Source organism: Protopterus annectens, chromosome 10.part0 (genome assembly GCF_019279795.1).
Source record: "Protopterus annectens isolate FY-2018-M chromosome 10.part0, PAN1.0, whole genome shotgun sequence".
Taxonomy (NCBI): Eukaryota; Metazoa; Chordata; order Ceratodontiformes; family Protopteridae; genus Protopterus; species Protopterus annectens.
In genome coordinates, this window is record NC_056744.1 from 414,949,441 (window position 1) to 414,972,148 (window position 22,708).

At 36.6% G+C, this 22,708-nt stretch overlaps 1 protein-coding gene across 1 annotated transcript in view; it reads left to right on the plus strand.

Moving 5' to 3' along the window:
* Positions 1–22,708, plus strand: part of PLA2G4A (phospholipase A2 group IVA) — a 1,409,517-nt gene that overhangs the window by 980,259 nt on the left and 406,550 nt on the right. The window contains exon 9 of the mRNA XM_044085320.1: positions 8,073–8,295. Coding sequence (XP_043941255.1) covers positions 8,073–8,295 — 223 coding nt within the window. The remainder of the gene's footprint in view (positions 1–8,072; positions 8,296–22,708) is intronic.

The window sequence follows — 22,708 nt, forward strand, 5'->3', positions numbered from 1 at the left end:
ACTGTGATATTAAATTTAGGTAGGGATGTGGCAGTAGTCCCCCATGTGAGAAATTTAGATCATCTAAAACAGGGTTGCCCCGTCTCTAGAAAAAGTAAGAGCACTACAGTGATTTGACTTTTGTTGGGCATATTTGATATAATGATACAAATCAGTAACAAAATTGTTATTATTAATAGATTAACTTCATCTTAACAATATCCATTAATATGGGCATATGCATATACACATTTCCTCAACATAAGAAAAATATGTTTTTACACTGAACAGATTAAATGACTATTTAAATTTTAAGAGTGTTTTGAAATGTAGGTGCCTTAAAAAGATTTTTAATAGATAAAAGTTGACTGGTTAGGATCACAGGACAAATGCTTATTTAACTGTTTTGAAAATGTTTTGAGTCACTCTGATGAAATCTAAGAACAAAAATCCTTACTCTCTTTTATCTGGTAAGCAAACTCCAAGATTTAACAAAAAAAAAAAAAAAAACACCACTGGTGGTAAGATCTGTGACCACGAGGAGCAGTTTATACTATGCAGAAAAATGTGGTTCAGAGATGCATTATCTGCAAAGAGGAAATACCTCATTATCGACTAATTTGTATGTCTCTGAATCATCCTTAACCTATCGTGAGGGCAAACTAGTACCTTCCTGGGGTAGTTAACAATGGCAGCCCATGCATTGTGTTGCCACATGTACCTCCCCCCATTTACAGTCATACATGCATGCACACAAAGACACACACACAGACATACCGGTTATCTCTCACTGAGGTGACAGAATGTCCCTTCTAATTTTTTGTCTCTGTCCACATAAATGACAGATACTTGCACTAAGTCAATGCCAGAGATTAACGCTTCATTCTCCTTGCTGTTTGTAAGATGTATCATAAACCTGACATCTTATTCCATTAGCATTTTAAGTGACTCCAATTTATGTTTAAAAATAAGCTCTGCATGGTATTGCCTCATGTTTCTCCCAGCTTTGTCCTGAAATCTCCTCCCACATGGACAGACCCCACCCATCCTCAACTATGTCTCAGGTTTCATATGATGCTTCTTCTGTTGCCTTTTACCGATGCCCTGTGCCTAGTAACGTAAAACTGTAGCTTTTCTTGAAGAAATTAGAGTTTCATACTGGTTTTTATGTAAAAAAAAAAATAAACAATTGTTACACTAACAGCTCAGATGGTGTAGTTGAGTTATGCTGCTGCTGCTTCCTGTTTCAAGAGTGCAGGTTTGAACCCCCCCCCATCTTTTACTTTGCTTTTTTTTTTTTAATGAAAGACTTGGGCAATATTGTACAGTATCCCTGGTCTCTAGTAGTGGTCCAGAGGACTAATAATCCTCTATGTGAACTGTGAAGGTTTAGGTTTGAATCGTTATAGTGCCTTTATGGCATGCTACATAGAGTATACTTGGTGCCCCCCTCACCGCACATCTTTTGTGCCACACACCTTTGGTCTTTCATTTTTTTTTAAGTTCTTTAAGCCATGTTGTGAAGATATATCCCTGTCATCTAGTTTTCACCCTGTCAGTGTTATGGGATTTCCTTGTTAGTCGAAGTGAATGTGTGGAGCTATGACAGCTGCCCCCACCATCAAACACGCACACACCCATCCCACTCCTTGGCACACCTAACCATTCATCAATACACACACTCACAGCCCCCCTCCATTGCACTCATGGACAACACCCCCCCACAAACACCCCTACCCTACCCCCTAACTAACTTCCCTTACTGCGTCCCTCCAGACTGACACAAACCCACTCATGCAGCCACATACATAGTCACCTGCACCTTCTCCACTTACTTGTCTGCTATACCCCCAACATTGATCTCTGCCATGATCACTGTACATGATGTTTTGGCCATGTTCATTAACGTGAGTGACCATGTTAGTATATACAGCCAAATGATTCTCTGAATCACTTCAGTGCATAAATGCTTTAACATAGGCATTTCTGGGGGTCAACACATTGTTAGCTAGCATGGCCACCCCCTCCAGCAGTCTCATTAACATTTATCACAGCTGCAGAGGTAGCCCACCACAGTGGTAGGGCTTTTGTCTCAAAATTGGAAATAATTACTATCTTTTAAATTTGTCCCAAAGTCCTTTCTTTTAAAAGTTCTTTTTTGGTGAGTTTTTATTTTTATTTATCCAAGTTTTATTTCTTTTCATATTACTGAGAAAGAAAAATATTAAGCATTTAACTGGAAGATGAATTTCATTGTTGCAATATGATTAGACAGCATTCCTATATATTTCCACTTTTTGCAGCACTCCACAAAGTAAAGGGTATTAAGAATATAGATTTCCTAAGAGTGAGTCCCTGCCAACTAACTTTGAAATTTAGATATAGATTGAATTTACCTGCGCCTGTATTTCAAGTAATATAATAGACAATATGATGTAGAGATTAGTAAAACCTTCACTAACATCCCAAGAGAAAAAAACTCATACATGTAAAAGAAATAAATTGAAGGCCACCATCAGGAGCATCTAGAAGAATTTGGTCTCACATTGAAAGAAATTATGCGTGAATGCAAAAAGACTTTGTCTATGCATCAACTAAAATTAAGATCAAGATTTAAAATTGAAGTTAAAAGACTTCAGACAGATTCAACACCCTGTTATAAAATATTACATCCACTTTAACAAATATACAAAACCTCCTGCTTATCAGGAACTTTAACCTTAATGTGCTGAGTCTAGTCCATGATGACATAACAGACGTCTGACTGAGTCTAACTTACAGCGACTTATAGAGCAGTACACACATACATCCAACTCTAAAAAAAAAAAAACCCAATAACCACTTCAACTTAAACCTCCTAATCACTGCGAACCCCTCACTAGCTTCTGATATAACTATGCATCACTATATAAATGATCACTGCCCCATCAGTTTTCTACTACATTCCTCCTGTCAAATGATCCCACCACAACTGATTTCTTTTATAGCCAAATCACTCTGCAATATTAAAAAACTCAAATCCTCAGTAACCAGGACTCGTCTAACATTCTGAATGCAACTGAAGCTAATATTGCTTTAGCATTGTTCACCAACACCCAGAGAGACCTTTGCCTGTCAACCACTAATTACTAGACTGTAAAAAAACAAAATGATTTACTGGTCAACATATGAAACTATTTACTTAAACTCAGGGATTCTTGGAAAGCCATCACAAATGCAGACACAAAAAAACATTTGTCCAACTCAGAAACCTCTCAAAGAAAACCATTAGGAGGCATAAAACCGGGCTAATGAATTCATCACAAAACTCCTTAATCAACAGACCCAAATGGATCTGGAAAGAGGTAAATAGATTCACAGGTTGAAACAAAACATCTCATAAAATACCGCATCCATTCTCCTTATAAGATTTCATGTTATTATTCAGCCACCTACCCTTAGCTCAACCAACCCCAACAAATATCCCCCAACTGCAGACCCCCCCCCAACATTCTTTAGTTTTACTTCAAGCATATTAAAATGAAGACACAGTGACAATTCTCAAAAAAAAGTAAAATTTGACTGTTCCCCAGGATCGGGTGACATCTTGTCCTGGGACTGCAGGGATTCCATTACACCACTCTCCAATATATGTCAAGTCTATCTCTAACACAAAACACTATGTCAAACAAATGGAAACTTGCTTTGAGAAACCTAGTCCCAAAACAACCGAGCCCCACCAAACTGTCACACTCCATTCAATCTCTAACCTTCCCACCCTGGCAACAAATCCTCAGAAAAATTACTTTCCTGTTAACAAAATACATATCATACTATAACATCCTCTCTAGCAAACAACGTGGATTTTCATCTGGCTGGAGTATATCAACAGCTCTAGAGACCCTAACTGATGAGGTCTTCCAATGGATGGATAAAGGAAAACTCACAAGTGACATCTTTATCAAAAGGCATTTGTTCAAGTAGCTCACAATCTGCTTCTGTGCCATCTGCTTGATATAGACATTAATCTGGATGCTGTACCTTGATTGTTAAGCTGTATAATTAACACTTCTGTTTTAAAATTCTTTCTCTTTCCTTGGTTTTAGGTCTAATAGAGGTAACTTTAGTTTAATGTCTAAGTCACAGGAAAACACACACAGCAGTGCAGCACCCCCTGCTCCTCAGACTGCAATATAGTATCAGCAATTGATCCACCTTGTGTGGCAACAGAACCTACAACCTTCTGAACCAAAGGGGAGGATGCCACCTGTTGTGCCATTAACACTGCTACCAAAAAAGTACAACAGGGCAAGTGCTCCCAAACTGCAAGAACCAAATAAACCAGCTAGCACTGAAGGAAGGCTTGACAGCAACACTCAAGTTGAAAGCAGGCTTTATTAAGCGAAATCAGGACCATCTAAATTTGCTTAATAAAGCCTACTTTCAACTTGAGTTTTGTCAAGCCTTCCTTCAGTGCTAGCTGGTTTGCTATTCCATTAATACTGCTGTTACTTATCCCCTATAAAATGTAGCCTTAAATACTGTCTTTATGTAAAGAGAAGATTACACATTGAAATGTATAAGGGAATAAATACACCAAAACTTAAAGTTGGTGGGGCTTACCTTTTAATTAACTTCACCATCAGAAAACTGTAAAGCCAGGTTGATAAATTTGGGTCTTTCAGTTAAGCAGGAATTGTAGTCTTTAAAATGGTTATTTTACACAAGATTTTATGCCCAGTGCATGCTGTCCTAATGGAGGCTTCACCCATGTTGGTTTAAAAAATGGAATAATGCTATTTTAGGTGTTAAACTAGGATTACCACTTAACCAACTCACAGAATCTATTAAAGAATGTGATTTAGGCTTTACAGATTGCTATTCCTTTTGTAAGGCTTCCATATCAGTATTTTATGCACAGTGGTTAGATACTGACTATGAATCTGCGTAAAACTCTTTTATTCTTTAGCTTTAACATTAGTTACAACAAATTACACTAGAAATTGTTAACATTGCCAAATATTAGACTTTTTTTCTCAACTAGTTTGTTCACTTCCCTGAAACTATTGCTATCACCTATGTCAGCTGTGTTTTACACCAATATAAATATATTTTTTTCCTACATTATAATCTTAACAACAACAACATAATCAAAGGAAAGTTCTACTGTATCTATAGCCAATGGAAAATATTTCTAGTTTGATAATTAAAAAAGGGTTGACTATCAAAATCTTGCAATTGACAAGTGTGATTGTTAATATTTACGTCTTGAAATGTCAGAAAATCCAATAACCGATCGTGCACATAACTGAAAGAGGTATTTAAGGAAAGTCGACAACTCAGGAATGTCGACTTTACCAAAAATACTTACACTTCTGCTTTTGTGCTATAAATGTTTTGTGGGGGGCACACTTCCCTGCATCCCTCTTGTGGGGGCTGTGCCCCCCACACCCCCTACTATTTTATATATACAAGCTCTGAGATCACACTACAGTGAGGGAAAGGGTACATTTCCCGATCACCACTATAGTGCAGTCTCCACTCAGAAAAATGAGCATTCGCTGTTGTGAATTCAACATTTTTTTTTTTGCTAAAATGAAACCTTGCAAACTGCCTTTTGCACATTTCGCGTCGCACAGATGACCAATGGCATTTTGATGGGAAACCATTAAAAAGATTAAGATGCATGAAATGTTGAAAAAAAAATCAAACTCTGGGTGGACATGCTACAAAATGCACTTGTACTTACTGTGAAACACCTAAGTAAATGTAACATAAGCAGTGACCTTTGGCTATGTATGAACCAGTGTATATGGCTTATCCAGTTCTTTTGCCATTCAGTTTAGTGTCCCTGACCATAATACAGATAATCACAGATAAGCTCAGATAATGTCCTAGAACAGGCTGAAAGAGTATTTAGTTAATGTATTACTGCTAATACCACAGTGACATTATTTTTTTTAGTCTTTAGGTTATACAAAATATTCTTTTCATTAAATATCTTTCTCTGGAAAATACTTCCATCAGCCAATCTTAACTCTCCACAGATTGTCTAAAAATATTTAAAGATATATCAGTGGTTGTCTTGAGTTCCAGTCCTCAGGTTGCTACTTATTCTTTATGTATTAATACTCAGTTTTTGTGTGAACAAAAATTCAAAGTATGATGCAGATGGACTGGAATGCTTCCATAACTGTTCCCAAGAAAGCCGCCCTATATAATGTAACTACTACCCAAAAGGTATGCTTAAACTACAAATCAAACTTTTTGAAATACTTTGACAGTGGGGTGCAAATGCTTAATTAGAAAATGAAAAAAAAAAAACAAGCCAGGAATGGCTCATTCTAACCAAGCTCATTTTTGAAGTTAATTTGTGACATTAATTTTCAGGAAAACTGCCTTTGGCCAGAAGGTCCGCTTGTTGAATCTTCTTGCCCTGGAAAGTTTCTGATCGAATTGAGATGAATGTATACCTTTCCATTACATGATACTATATAATGTAAACACTTTATTCTACATTTATGTAGATGTGACATAGTTTTGTCGTGAAATAGGCCTCCTCAACTTATATCTTTTTTCTAATCTGCTTCAGATTTACTTGTTCACCTGTAGTTCCCCTCATTCTGTCATTTTATTTTCTGTTTCCTTGATTTCAGAGACACATTTCCATTACTGAGAAATCATTCCTTAATACAAACCTAAGGTAGCTGCCATCTAGAAAGTACGACTTATAGAGTGATAGTAAATGGCTAGTCAGAAAAGGATGAGTACCAGAGAGGTCATGCTTGTTGTGGATTATTTCATATATTTTTTAAGGGACACTGTAGACCCCCTGCAAATAAAGTGTACACTCCCTCCGATGACACAATTAAAATGTTGTAGGGTTAGTCAAGAAGGTGTAGAAAAGATAAAACAAATTTAACTAAACTTGTGTAATGAGTAGAAATTCAGAAGCTTATTTTTATTTATTTATGTATTTATTTTTTTGCTAGCTGATGCATTTGTAAAACAGAGATCTGGAAAGGAATTACACAGAGAGGATAGAGCAGTAGTAATTAAAATATAGTGGGTGAGAGTGTTATGTGACTTAAAGATAAGCAAACAATGTGAAAAACCAACAGGAATGTTTAATGGAACACTGGGATGCCTAAGAAGGTGCTTGTTGCCAGTAGGAAACAAGAACTTGCTTTCCCTTTTGCAGACAGTTGGTAAGACCTCAGCCTAGAGAACTGTATGTTTTTTTCTGAAGACTGTATTCGATAGATGCATAGTAGTAAAATGATGAGAGAATGCTAACAAAAGTGGTGCATGGTGTACTACAAAAAAACATATAAAGAAAGACTAGATTTTGATATACATGGCTTGAAGAAATGAGGTGGAATGCATGTAATTAATAAGTACCTCAGAGGATGCACAGGCTTCAAGGGGTTACATGGGTGAGCAGATCAGAAAAAGGGATATGGAATCAAGAGGAATGAATACGAATAAGAATATACAAGGTGAATTTCCCTGAGGAAGTAAAAGGAGATATTTTTTCACATAAAGAGTTGTGGTGATTAGACCTGCATCACACACAAAGTAGTAAGACCAGAAATACTGGTTGAATACAGTGAGAAATCAGTTTTTGTTGTTGTTGTGTCTTTCGGCTTTTCCCGGTTAGGGGTCGCCACAACGGAACTGTCCGCTAATGATTGGTAGTTGATTTTTACGTGCTGAGTTACCAGCCCTGATGCACAACCTTCAACGAAGGTACGCCCATTCACACATGTCTCCATGCAGAAGACGCTCTAGCTGAGAATCAAACTGGACAGCATCTTACTGTGAGGCGACAACGCTGCCGCAGCACCACCAGTTTTTGTAATGAAATTAAATGGTTATGTAGGTCTTACATTTTATCCACTAGGTCTGGAACTTATCTTCCAGTAGAATATGTACTTCTATAATCATTTTGTATAAGAGCTGCAACTATTTTACTTTGCATGTTTTGAGATTCATCGTTGTTTTTCTAGTCTGTTTTTATTCCACTATACATCATGTATATTGCTGAGAGTATTTAAAGCAAACTGAGATTTTATGTAATTGTATTCATTTTTTGACGTTTTTTCTTTGATTAGGTACATGTCTATATTATACTCACATCCCGAATTCCCTAAAAAAGGGCCTCAAGAGATTAACCAGGAATTGATGACGAATGTCAGTTATAACCCTCTCCTTTTGCTCACGCCACAGAAAGTGAAACGTTACATTGAAGCTCTGTGGAAAAAGAAGAACGCAGGACAACCAGTTACGTTCACTGACATTTTTGGCATGTTGATTGGGGAAACACTTGTACAAAATGTAAGTAGACAGATATGAAATGGATTATTTAAAACAAATTATGGGAGTACCTGAGGCAGGAGAATAGTTATCAGAAATGTATGTACCCCTAGTAGGACAGCATGAAAGACTCCAGTAACCCACAAGAAAAGTTCTGTTAACATCACTGATGCTGTAATTTTTTACATAAAGTAAAAACTGCAAGGAAGCTGGAGTCTTCATTAAATGATGACTTAAGTCTCCCATAGTAGAGGCCCATGGAATATACAGGAATGACCCCCGGAAAATAAACATTTTATGCCTGTTTACCTTTCCTTTACAAAACATATCTACATGGTCTCTGAGAGGACATAAGTACTGCCTTGTAGCTTTTGGTTAGTCTTTACTTAATTCTTAAAAGAACATTTCTTGAAATAATAATTTGTATTTTTATATGTTTTAGTGTCATTGCCAAAAAAAAAAGATAGCAGAGCCTTAACACTTAAAACAATGTCTCAGTATATAATCTTGGCCTAAAATTCAACATTCAGCTTCGGGAAAAATGACATTAACATAGGTCATTGTGACAAAGCAAAATATCATATTTAATGAGGATTCCTATAACCTTTACTTTTTCTCTCTTTTCTAAGCTTTGCAGGATAACACTGTCATTTCTCAGAAATGCCCCTAGTATGTTCTTTGTGAGAAAAGGAAAGAAGACCAATTACTTTGCTATTCATTTTTCTTTTTTCATTTTCGGTCCCAGCTGGATCATAGTGACTTCTAGTCTTGCCAAGCTGTTATAAATGTATAGACATTTGTTGCCGATAATATCTGCCAAAGTTTTTGAATCAATATCATATGGTCTGGTATCTTGTATCATTAATGAAGCTAGATGCATTGGTGCACGTATTTCTTATTATTTAGTCCATCCTGAATACAAAATGGTATTTGGTGTCAAAAGTAATCAAAAGAAATCTTTGGGCCAGATTCATAAAGCCTACACTAAGTGTACACGATATGTATTCAATAAAATTTTATTGCATTTTTTGTGCTTTTTAGTCACTCAGAAAGAGTACATTGTGTACCTGTAGTCTACACTTTGTGGTAACCTTTATGAATCACTGTCAGTATTTAAAGCTGCAAGAATATCAGTAGGAAAACTAAAATTAGGAGGAAGAAGGTGTGAGTTATGTTTGTGTTTGTACATTCAAAACATTGTACACTTGGTGTATACTTTATTGAATCTGTTTTTTTTTTTAATTTTTGAGAGAAACCATGTAGTAACAGCCATCAGGAAACCTCTACCGTCAGTGTAGTTTGGCTAAAAATAGGAAATAGTGCATCCAGAAATCTGATTTGTTACTGACTGCAACTGGAATAACTGGCACACCTGAAAAGGTAAAGTGTGCTTATGTTTTTGTACATTGCAGGGAAGACGCTCTGTAAGTACTTTTGAATTTTAAGGAGAAAGGCATAATGTTGATTTGATGAGACAGAAGTTTTCAGACGAAGAAAAAAAAAATGATGTATATCTGCTGTTTCTTGGACTGATGCAATACCCGTCAAAATCGATTCTGAAAATGTTGGAGATAAATTTGTAGCAAAGCACATAATGCTTTGAAGTAGCACCCATTTAGCGATTACAGGTGAAATGCACTGATGGGTCATAAAAACATACAAATGTAGTAAGAGAAAAGGTTTTGCTTTCTTACATGGATGAGTTACTGAAACTAATTTAAAAGGCTGCTTTGTCAAAGCAGCACAGCACAGAAGTGCGCCCACTGACATGTCTTGACAAATGTGAGTGTGCAGATATTAATGGTGGTTTGCCTGGAAGAATTGGTTACTATATGAATGTTCTTATTACAGACATTGATATATCCACGTCATCATCATCAGGTCCTGCTGTCATACCTGTCCTTGATTTAATCATCACCGTCTTTGGAACTCCGGGCACTGTAGTAACTGACAGTGTCCATCTCCACATTAGTTAAGTACAGGGTTTGACAAACAAAGGTAATCCATTTTGGACACAAGCTAATGGGATTGTCAAAAGGTATATGGCCTACATAACAAAAGCCATAAGAATTGCCAGGATTAAACATATTTCCTAAAAACAGCAATTAAATCATTTGCTTAGAGGATGTAAACAATCCATGCACCCTACAAGAGGGGGATAGACTGGCCACCTTAAATAAATACAGAAATAAAGTATCTTCATTAATTGAATCCAGAGTTTTGAATGGTGACAAGCAGAGAATATGATACAGATCAAAACACAAACTCAAGAATCGTGATGATTTTTCATATGGCAGGCCAGAAAACACCCTTTTAAAGAAAGGTCAGACTGTGTTAGTAATTAATAGTAGAATCCAAGCATATATACCTACTTGTTGAACTCAGAGCTTTCCTTTGCACAGGGCATCAAAGGTTCTATGATTGCTGTGAATATTGGGAGGCACTGTTTATTTCTAAAGCCTTTCAGTGATGCTCTAATAGAGTATAATTATGTATTTTATTGACAGTAATGACCCCGTTTGCTGTAGTTGTCATAATACCTTTGGCAATGTTCTTAGTGGACATGCAAAACTGGCTAAGTGACTTAACAGCTCAGTTTATAAAAATCAGCATGTCTCAATGACTGTGTGTACATTGGAGTAACCTATTTTTTTCAGGGTTGACTCATTTTGAACAAATTAATTCCTTTGCGATGTCTGATGAGTTCTGTCGCCACCTCCAAACAGGGACAGAGGTGATGATGTTGAGATAATCAGTTTTCTCATAACTTATTTCTTTAAAATAACAGAAAGTGTGATTTTAAAATAGAGTGTTATTTGCATACCCTCAGACTACATTATGGATATTTAGTTTGTTAGTAGTATTAACACATTAATGAAATAATTGTCCTTAAAGTGCAGTGGTGGGATCTATATGATAAATTTAATTATGGTGGCTGCCAAAAAAGAAATTACTAGAAAATGGAAATCAAAATCTAAACCAACTATAATAGTAGTAGTGAATATAGTGACAGAGATAAAACAACTGGAATTGAGATCTTTAGAAAAATGTAGGTGCAAACTACATAGGAAAAATGGGAATTGTGGGAACAATACATACAGGGGAAGAATGAGGTATAAAAGAAGACAGGACTTAAGTGAGCTATGTAATGACTGACTGAAAATGATTGGGTAGAATATAAGTGATGTATGATGTTTGCAACTGGGAGTGTGTCAGTATGGTTTGTGATGAAAAATGTTTGCAACTAGGATTGTGTAGGTGTGGTTTGTTTTCATTTATGTAGATATATGATTGCTTACGTCATAAGTGATGGATGAATAAAGAAGTTTCCTGTTTAAAATAAGGGGCAGGAATTGAATAATTTATGTAACGTTGCTTAGGTTCTGTGATATATAGCAATATATGTGAAATATAATGCTTGTTAATGATAATTTGTTAATACATTTTGATTACTTTTGTATAAATGAAATTTGCCTGTGTTACAAGTGATAATTCAATAAAGGTATTTAAAAAAAAAATTTGTGGTGAATTTGGAGATTTTGTGGTGGCAGGCCTCTAGTCTTGCTTGATCCGTTTTTTTTGAGGTTAGTATAAGTAGAAGCATATATCAATGTAGAAAGGAGGTGGGTCCTAGCAATGGCTTCTTGGTGGTGTTGGTTAGGAATGGCTTGGCTCTGTAGAGTGAGCCTGAGTAGATGTGGGTCTTAATGATTGTGCTACGTGTTTATCAAATCTCAAGCTGCTCTCGATGGTGACACAGAGTAGTTTGGTATGAGAGACTAGTTCTATTTTGATTTTGTTGGCTGAGTAGATGAGAAAGGGTGGTACTTGGTTGTTGGACTTTTTTTTGGAGAAGACAATTAATTTGGTTATGCTTGGATTTAAAATTGGTTGAGAGTAGCAGAGGTAAGATTTTGTGTCTGAGAAAGCTTTCTCGGTAATTTCTTGTAGTTGTGATAGGGAAGGTGAAGTGAAGATTAGGGTAGAGTCATCTGTGTGTTGAATTATGGTTGCCAGGTAAGTTGTGGTATGGAGTTTGGTAAAGATAGTAAATAGAAGTAGACCTAAAATTGATCCTTGGGGACACCAACTTTAATGGGTACATGTGAGGAAAGATCATGTTGCCACATCACAGCTTGCTGTCAGTCAGAAAGTTAATTGTGAAACCAGGAGAGAGCAGTTTGGGATAGGTTTAAGGATGATAGTTCATTGAGTAGCTTTTGGTGGGATACAGTGTTGAATGCCTTGGACATGTCTAGGAAGATGGAGGTAACTTGTTACCCTTCATTTTTAAGTTGATTCATTCCAAAGACACTAGGACTTTTATTATCACCAAGTGTCCTAAATTGTTCAATGGAGAGAAAAGTCAGCAAGCTAGGGGTAGTATTGCTGAAACTGAATTCATCCTCGAGGCTTGGTGAGTACCTTCGCGAGGTGGACCCTGTTTTTCACAAAATCTCACCAAGATGTCACTGAGATATAGACTTTATTTATATAGTATATATCATGGACAGAAGTAGGTTAAAAATAAAAAAAAAATAGAGCTGGGTGCGCAAGACCCAGGATAAAACATTGTCCAATTCTGGTAAGTACACTGGTGCCTGGACTCGAAAAGTTGACAATGTGGAATCCTCAAAATATGGAAATATTCCTACAATGGGGTCAGGCCAGGCCCTGGGAGAAGATGGCCCCCCTGTTGTAGAAGGAAGTTGTAGTCCACAAAAAATCACAAAAACTGATAGGCCAAAGAAGAGCCATAATGACGCTAAAGTTGACTATTGAGGATAAGAAAGAAATTATGCATTGTTACTACTGTGCAAAAAGACCAGAATTTCTGGACAGAAGATATACAAAACAATTAAGAGAGAAATTAGAGGAAAGAAAAATACTTCCACAGGAAAAAAAATACTTCCACAGGAAAAACTGTCAGAAGCTTCATATGAAAATTTGTGTTCATTAATAGAACAGAGTTGTAAAAAACAGTACATAAATCAAGAAACTTTGATCTGTTTAGAAAAAGAAGCATCTGAGGAAGTGTGAAAATATAAACAAAACCTAGAGATATTTGAAAAGTATAAAAAAGAAATATGGTCATGGGAAAGAGAGATTTGGTATGGTGCAATATTTATGCAAAGGAGAAAGCTAAATTAATCAATGTAAAGAAGGCAGCCCCAAAGATATTTGAAGAGAAATACAGGCAAAGGCATCCGGATATGGAAAATTTCACAATACAAAAATATCACAAAGATGGAATGTAGAAAAGAAGATTAGTTAAGTAGAAGTTAAAAAATAGAAGTTGAAGTTATGGCGTACCTGTGACGTGAAGGATTTGGTGTAGAAGGTCTAACACAGGTTACATCACAGCATGATGAAGTGAGTCCCCAAAGTAAGGAGAAGCAGGAAGATCAGGAAGCATCTGAAGAAGGACTATGGACATGGGAAAGGAAAAGAGATTTAATATGGTGTAATGTTTATGAAAAGGAGAAAGCAAAACTAACCAATACAAAAAGAGCAGAACCAAAGATATTTAAAGAGAAATACAGGCAAAGGAATCCAGATATGGAAAACTTTACAATGCAAAAAATAAGACGACAAAGAGGAAAAGTAGAAAATGAGATTGGTAATGGAGAAGTTAAAGAAATAGAAACTGAGGTTATGGAGTACCTGTGAAGTGAAGGATTTAGTGTAGAAAATCTAATTAAAAAAACACCACAACAGGATAGAGCAATGGATATCCAAATTAAGGTGAAACCAGTGGAACAGGAAGCAATTGGTCAGGTGCCATATGAAGATATTTTGGAGCCTTCCACAGGAAACCAGTATAAATGTTCACTTGAAACTAGACGGCAAGGGAAGGAACAGGAAACTGTGGAAACTCTGATGCAGTCAATGTTGAGGAGTGATAGGCCAGTGAGTTCCCATATGACAGAGCAACAGATGGCACAGGATAAAATTGAAGAGAAGGTGCCACAGGGAGATGGTATAGAACTTTCTACAGAATGCCCACAGGAAATGGAAAACAAGGGATGTGCCCTCAGTTTGGAAGAAAATGAGCTAAGAGAAGAGTTGCTTGACTTAATAGGCATGGATAAATATGTTAAGATAAATGAAAGAAATAGACTGCAGAAGGTCAATAAAACCAAAAAAGTCAGAAGTCTGATGAAACAAATGAACGCAGTAATTAGGACTGTTCATAGAGATCCATGCGATATAACAGAAGTAAACAAGATATATTACTGTGCTGCTAAATGAATAACTGATAAAAATACTACCACAAGAAAACAGGTTTGTGAGGGAAAGGAAGGGGAGAAATCGAATAGCATGAGTAGATAATATTTTAAAGCAATTAAGACAAGAAGTGCCACTGTTAGAAGACAATAGAAGAGAGAACAGATCAACAAAAATATTGAAAAAGATAAATGTGATAAAAGCAATGCACAGTATTAGAACAAACCAGGATCTATCATGCGCTATCGCAAATAAACGAAAAATCTCAGCACAGTTGGAAAAACTTAGAAGATACACAGATAAATATAAAGGAAACGTTCAAAATAAACAATTTATTGATGACCCAAAAAGGTTTTATAGGGAATTGGGAAACCAGGCAAAAGGCATTGAAAGACCAACAAAAAAAATGAAGAAACAGATACGTTTTGGAGAAGTATCTATGAATATCCTGTGGAACACAAGAAAGATGCTAAATGGATAGAAGAAGTAAAAAAAAAAAATAAGAGGTTTAAAGATACAGGATATGAAATGGGATGAAATAACAGCCAGAGAGACTGAAACAAAGTTAAGAAAAGCCTCTAATTGGAAAACACCAGGTCTGGATGTAATACCTAACTTTTGGTTAAAATCATTAATATCTTTGCACAAAGATTTAGCCATGAGTAAGAACTATTTATATGGCATCCCAAACAGACACCAGCCTGGAAAACAACAGGGAAAAACAATGCTCCTACTTGAGTGAACCTGCAAGCTACCTTAAAATTATAGACCAATTACTTGCCTTCTTGCGACGTATAAACTGTACACGGGAATTGATGCTGACAGAGTTTAGTCATTTAGAAGAAAACTCAATTATGGCAGTAGAACAAAAGGGCAATAAAAGAAAGTTGTATGGAAAAAAGGATGATTTGTTTTTAAATAAAGTTATACTGGAGAACTGTAAAAAAGGGAAGAACCTAAGTAAGGTATGGACTGACTACAAAAAAGCATTTGATACTATCCCATATTCACGGATAAGAGAGTGATTAAAAATGTGTAAGATACTCCCTACACTTATCAACTATATTACAATGACCATGAAACACTAGCAGACCACTTTCCAATTAAACTATGAGAAAGGACAAATTATTATCCCAGGGATAAAAATTCAAAGGGGGGTTTTACAGGGTGACTCTCTGTCACAGTTACTATTCTTCCTTGCCTTTAACCCATTATTAAGCTGTTTACTTAACAGCTTAGGCCATGGCTACAGTTTGGCTCCTAGAAAACAACAAAGTGTAAGGACTTTTCATCTTCTCTCTGTTGATGATTTAATACTACATAGCTCATCAGATGAGGAACTGAAAGCACAATTGCAGGTTGTCAAAACTTTTTCAGATAATATATGAATGTCATTTGGCCTTGATAAATGTGCAAAAGCAACCTTTAAAGTAGGAAAACTGCACAACACCAGGAAAACATCAGTTTGTGACAAGAATGTGATAAAAAAGTGTATAAATATTTGGGAACTGATGAAGGATCAACAATAAAACATGAAAAAATGTGAATAAAACTCAGTATGGAATACTTTAGAAAACTTTAATTAATCCTGAAAATAGCATTGACATTTAGGAACAAAATCCAAGCTATAAACCAATTTGCTCTTCCTGTCCTAACTTATAGTTTTGTAGTGATTGACTGGCCCCAAAACGTGTTGGATAGATTAGATAGGAAAACAAAAAGGGTACTTCATGCTCACCAAATGATTTATAAAAATCAGTGTATACCAAGATTATATACTCCCCATTCCGAGGGAAGGATGGTCCTCCTTGAAACTGATTACATGTACAGATCTGCAATTGTGGGACCCCAGATGTTTCTGCTGACCTCACAAGACCCCAGACATAGTGAAAGTTTTGAAACTTGAGCAGAATAAATCTAAGATGACTTCTCTGCTTAATCTAGCAGAAGCATATTGGCATCAAGCAGGAATGGAATTAAAACCAGAAGGAGATAAAAATCAAGCAGCAACTGAATGTGCCAAAAAACAAAAGAAAGAATATAAGGTGAAGGACCAGATGAGAAGGCAAGAAATGTGGAGAATGCATAAATATATTTTCAAGTATAGAAAACTTCTGGAAGAACCTTGTGTTGATCAGGAACTAATGCAGGAATGGTTGAGAGGCAAATTCAAACCAAGAGATAAAAAGTTAATATTGGCGGCCCAAGATAGTCTACATACACTCTGGTTTACAAAGTCCATTGAACAAGTGGGAGAAACTGACAAATGTAGGTTTTGTAAAACTGAATTGGAAACAGTCACACACCTCATTGCTGGTTGTGACATACTAATGGCAGAAGGACCGTATGCTGAAAGGCGTAATAATGTGGCAAGACTCTTGCAGTGGGGATTGTGTAAACATTATGGTATTGAACTGGCTGAAAAATACTAGAAACGTGAGCCACAAAGCATCATAGAAAATGATATCACATGGGATCATCCATTACCAATAGTTCAAGCATTGATCATTGAAATTGCCACACCGAGTGATTACAGTGTGTTGCATAGAAAAGTATATCAGGATCTGCAGGCAGAAAAGAGTGCTATGTGGAAGAAAGATACCCAGATGGTTCCAATAGTAGTAGGAGCAATGGGTCTTATAAAAAAGAATCTACAGTTGTATTTAAATATGTTACCAATCCATATAACCCCATATAAATTGCAGAAGGAGTCATTACTGGGTACATTGTGGGTGCTGCGAAGAGCACTGTTGGCTGACATCAAAGATTGAAACAATACTAAGTTCATGAACTTTAATCATACTTTGACTTAGGAATGCAGTCTGTTCCCATCATGGTATTAGAAACCCAAAATATTTGGAGAAATTAAAAAAGTTGACGTTAAGCCCTAAAACGGAACTCATTGTCCTTTGTATACACTACACTTTTCTAAGGTAACACTTAGCAGTAAAAAAAACTATGCAATTCCTCTGATCTCAGATAAAGTGTACAATGATAGGCCACTGGGCTAGTGACTTAGACAGTTGCAAAGGATGTGATGATACATGACAAGGTAGAAAGACGAGAGTTGTATCAGTGTTACACTAACCGCAGTATTTTCATGTTGTTGTACCAGACCGTTCATTTGCACTATTCCTTCATTTGAGACCCCATATGGCAAGCTGTTGAGATGTGGGTCTATTTACTGTCTGCATATTTCTGTGCAGTAGTGATTAGTATAAAAACTACCACAGTTAGCAATCGTTCTACTGCTACATGAAAAGAAATATATGATGGCATCAGTACTTCTATTTCAACAAGTTTTGCACTAACTGTTTAAAGGTTTCTTCACTTCAGAAATTACATGTAACCATGTAAAACAATATGCCCCAGTGTTGTGTCTGACAGAATGCATGGGTTTAGTAGGACACCAAAAGATACACTTAAAGGGGCACGAGGAATGCTGATTTACGTAGATCATAGAGATTGATTGCAGCTGTTATTATCTACATTTTGAAGTTCTAGGAGATATTTATGTTTGTATTTATATTTACATTTATACATTTATTGACCGGGGTAGAGCACTGATAGGTTCATAGATTACTACTAGGCTAACTGCCCTTGTGGGCCATTTTAAGCCTAGCCATTTACCCCCTGTGAGATTCAAACCCTGCACCTCATGTTTATAAGGTAATGTCCTTAACCATTATGCCAACCCTTTCTATCTTGAATGGACCCTTTTCAGACTCAGCCTGGTTTTATAAACCAAGGATGTTAAGACATGCAAACAATCAAATGAGATGCTTAATATTAATACAGTAGACAAGTACACAAAACAAACTAATATTTTAGGCACATATAGCATTTATAATATCCATACTTGTGTCTAGGTACACCTAAGATGTAAATATTTACATAGGTGATAACACTGAATTTTGTCCAGTGTTCATTTGCCATGTAGCTCATAATAAATTGCAGTGAGTTAAACAAATGAGTTAAATACTCATGGTTCAGATATGAGGGGTCATGAGGAGGAAAAAAAATGCTGTCAGGTTGCAAGACCAAGAAAGTAATGTAAAAATTATCATCAGACACCTTTCTTTAGGGATGCCAATAACACCCTGCTCATCAAGCCACATGACATCAAAGACAGATGGAAAGATTACTTCCAGCAGCTTCACAATGAAGAAAACCCCTCAGTATCTGTACTAACCCAGGCACAGTCTACAATGGAAGAGGAAGAAGAGCCCCCGCCCCAAAAATTATGAAAAGTACTAGGGGAAATTGTTAGCAAAGGAAACATGCTCAGATGAGGTTGCAACAGATAAGATCAAGGTGTCAGGTGAATGAGGGGAAATGGCTCCTGAGGGTACTTAACAGAAATATGCAGAGAAAGGCAAGTCTCTGATGACTGCAGTATAAACGTATTAATGCCATTGTACAAGAACGTAGGGGCATCCAAAACTATGTGCAGTACAGAGGTATCCAATCACTACCTCATTGTATGGAGTAGTAAAAAGTAAAATGGGAGATGAGCATTTTGGATTCAGATCAGGATGCAGCACAACTGACCTGATGTTTGCATTGAGACAGATACTTGAGAAGAAGTTAGAGATGAGGAGAGAGTCCAAATGGGCATTCCTAGACTTGGAGAAAGCATATGACACGGTTCCAAGAAAGCTGATTTGAGCAGTCCTGCCATGTTTCAACATTCCATAAAGTTTGGTAGAATTAATTTGGGCTGTGTACAAGGACCCAATGACACTAGAAATAAAAGTGTTATGACACACAGAGGGATTCTTGGTAGGAGTGGGGGCTTCATTGGGGTTCATCTCTGAACCATCTGCTGTTCATACTAGCGATGCACTATATTAGCAAACAGGTTGGATGTGATGGGTCAAAAAACATGTTCTATGCAGATGATGTAGCATTACAAGCAGATTCTGAACAGGAACTTCAGCAAGTGATAGAGAAACTGAATGCAAAACTGAAGGCTTTGGGATGAAACTGAGTACAGACAAGACCGTCCTCATGGCAGTAAGTTGGGTAAATCAGAAAAAGCTGGAAACTGAGTTGGAAGGGAAATGATGGAACAGTGGGGCTACAGTCAGCTGGCACAGAGTGTCAGGGTTAGCATGCTACAGTGGAAGGCTAATGGAGTTGAAAAGTAAGGTGTATAAAACAGTGGTGTGAGCAGTACTACTGTATGGTATAGAAACTTGGGCAGTAAGGCAGAGCAGCTGAGGAAGCTTGAGGTGATGGAGTTCAAGGGCCTGGGATGAGTGGTAGGGTGCCTGCTGTGGAATAAAAAAAGTACCTCTGGTTGAAGAGGTCAAAGAGCAGATTTACAGTGGTTCATGCACATGGTGCAGTAGAGAAGATTTGAGAGAGACAGAAGGAAGACAGGAGGAAAAGAGGACATCCAGCAAAGAGATGGGTGGAGTGTGTGAGAGAAGACCCAAGATGTCAGGCACGTCTATTGAAGATGGTAGGAGAGTGGCACTGAATTGAGATAGTTGGTGACAGTTGACTTGACACCCGAATCCCATGTAGAAAATGGAAACAGGCCGGTTGATGATGGTTCAGATGTGACTGGGGTGTGTACAGGTAAGAAATGGCAGATAGAAGGAAAATGAGGGGAAAGTGGAGGAGTGTTGTTGATAAAAATTAAAAAAAAAACAGGGTACAAGCAGGAAAACATCAAGTTAGTAGAAGAGAGACAGCAGGTGTTCACCAGCATGCGGGGTCAAAGACAAAAATAAAACTTTATCACTCCTGATTATAACAGTTTCCCCATGTGGGCCTTCAGGCTGTTTGGGGAATAGCAAAATGGGGTCTGATTAGCTACTAAGCAGCTGAAATGCTGCAATGGAGAGTCAATGATATCAGTCGTTCAATTTGGTCCCTCAAATTTTCAGTCAGGGCATCTGGAAGAAAGTGACAGGCAAGCCATTCATTTGGTATATTAGCCAAACTGAAGGATTGAAGGTTAATGACTGATAAGCTAAGCATAACAGCATTCATACCTGCCTGGATGAAACTTCCTCTGATTGGTTCTTGCCATAGACAGTGGCTAGGATGAATTCCAGGGAAATTAATGAGCTACAACTGATTAAAGGAAGGCTGAAGTTTGGCTATTAATGCAAAAATCAGTCATTCACTCAAACAGACTGCTAGAAGCAGGCCTACATTGTACCAAAATGCACACGCTGGTAAAATTAGGCAAGCTGTAAGATGTTTTTCCCCTCTCCTTGCTGCTGTAGGAACTTGATCCACCCATACATGGTTACTTTCTCACAACAAAGAGCACCCATCTCTTCAAACTCCTGGATCAGCTCTGGAGCTGTGGTCTGCAGTCTGCAGTGCAGAAAAGGTTGCATAACTATTCACTGGAATTCCAAAGTTTAACAGTAAATGTTTATATTGTTTAGGATTCCCTTTACATCTCCAGTACTGACTGCTGCATCATAGCTTGTGATGAAAACATAATTAAAATTATCAGTATTTATAAGAGATGCTATAGCTTGAATGTTGCTAAAATGTGTAATTTTTGTCAGAATATATTATGTAGAGCATTACCTTCAATTAGGATTTGAAAAAGGAGTCTTCCTTGCACTGGTCTTTTCTTTTAACCTAGAAAATCACAAAATTTACACTCATCATTCACACCTGAACTTGTGGTCATGGTCTTTCATACAAGATGCTACCATTTGGCACATACTGTTTCTACTAAGTATATACATTATATGTATGTATATATATGTGTGTGTGTGTGCGTGTGTGTGTGTATACATATGTATATATATATATATATATATGTATATATATGTGTGTATATATATATATATATATATATATATATATATATATATATATATATATATATATCAATGTATATATTTCACCATTCCTACTTCACTTTACTTGCCTGTCACTTTTACGTACTCATCTAATACTAGCAGCATTTAGTGTGACATTATAAAACTCTACTATCTGTCCAGATTAACATGCACATTCTTGTTTGCACCTGCTCATATATCACAGGTTAAATCAACCTATTGTACTATGTCCTGCGTATTCCTAGTATCTACTGTCTTTTGCAATGCTTTGTATGCAGTGTTATTCTTTCCTTTTTTTCTGTATGGGGCCTTTTTCCATGGGCTTCCACTGAAAAAGAGCACCTGCCCTGTTGGATATACCCCAGTTAAAAAATGTCAAAATATATATATATATATATATATATATATATATATATATATATACATATACATATATATATATATATATATATATATATATATATATATATATATATATACATATATATATATATATATATATATATTTAGCAAAAATTGTTTCGGTACTGAAATTAAATTGCTAGCGTAGATGTGCTGTTTCAGGGGATGTACTTTTGTTAAGCATGTTTGAATTTGTTTGCCACCAATTTGTGCACAAAGTTTAATGAACCGTCAAAGCGTGGAATAGAATTAAAATTTTCATTTCCACATCTAATTTACTTTATACTTCCTCATTTTTTAGTGATAAATGTAGTTGACTGTTGTGTTCTTGATGACAAATACTTATTTTCTTCTGATATTGAAAAGGTAGTTGTAGTCCCTTTAGTAGTATCAGCTGAAAGTTCCTGTTGAATTTTTTGGCCCACCCCTTTCCCATAGATACCAGCCATGTTCCAGTTCTCCTTGCTAGCATCCATAGCTGTGGCATCCCCTTACACTACTTGATTGGCTTAGCGACCAGACTCTACATTCTTCTCAGCAGTCACATATTATGAGATATATCTCTCATTTTCCATCCCAGAAACCCACTGGCCTTCAAAGAAAATGCAATCTTGCTCACTGCCCTGTGATGTTCCAAATGATATAGCCATAAACTTTTCAACTGCTATGTAGGTTTCACACATTATAAACATTAGGTGCCTGATTCCAATGTATTTTGCATTTCATGTTTCAAATGTGATCATGTGTCTCACATGCTGACTACTTTTATACAGTATGATGAACATTCTCCTAAAGAAATGTTAAACATGATTCCAGCAAAGCATCAGTTATCAAAAAATACTTGCATATTATCCCAGGTAGATGGGTATAGAGTTGATGGGTACATCTGTTACAGTTGGAGGAAAAAGACTTCTTCCTCCAGAAAGAAAGAACATGCAGACACCAATTTCCTCTTTCCTACCAACTACCCTGCAGCACCTAATTCT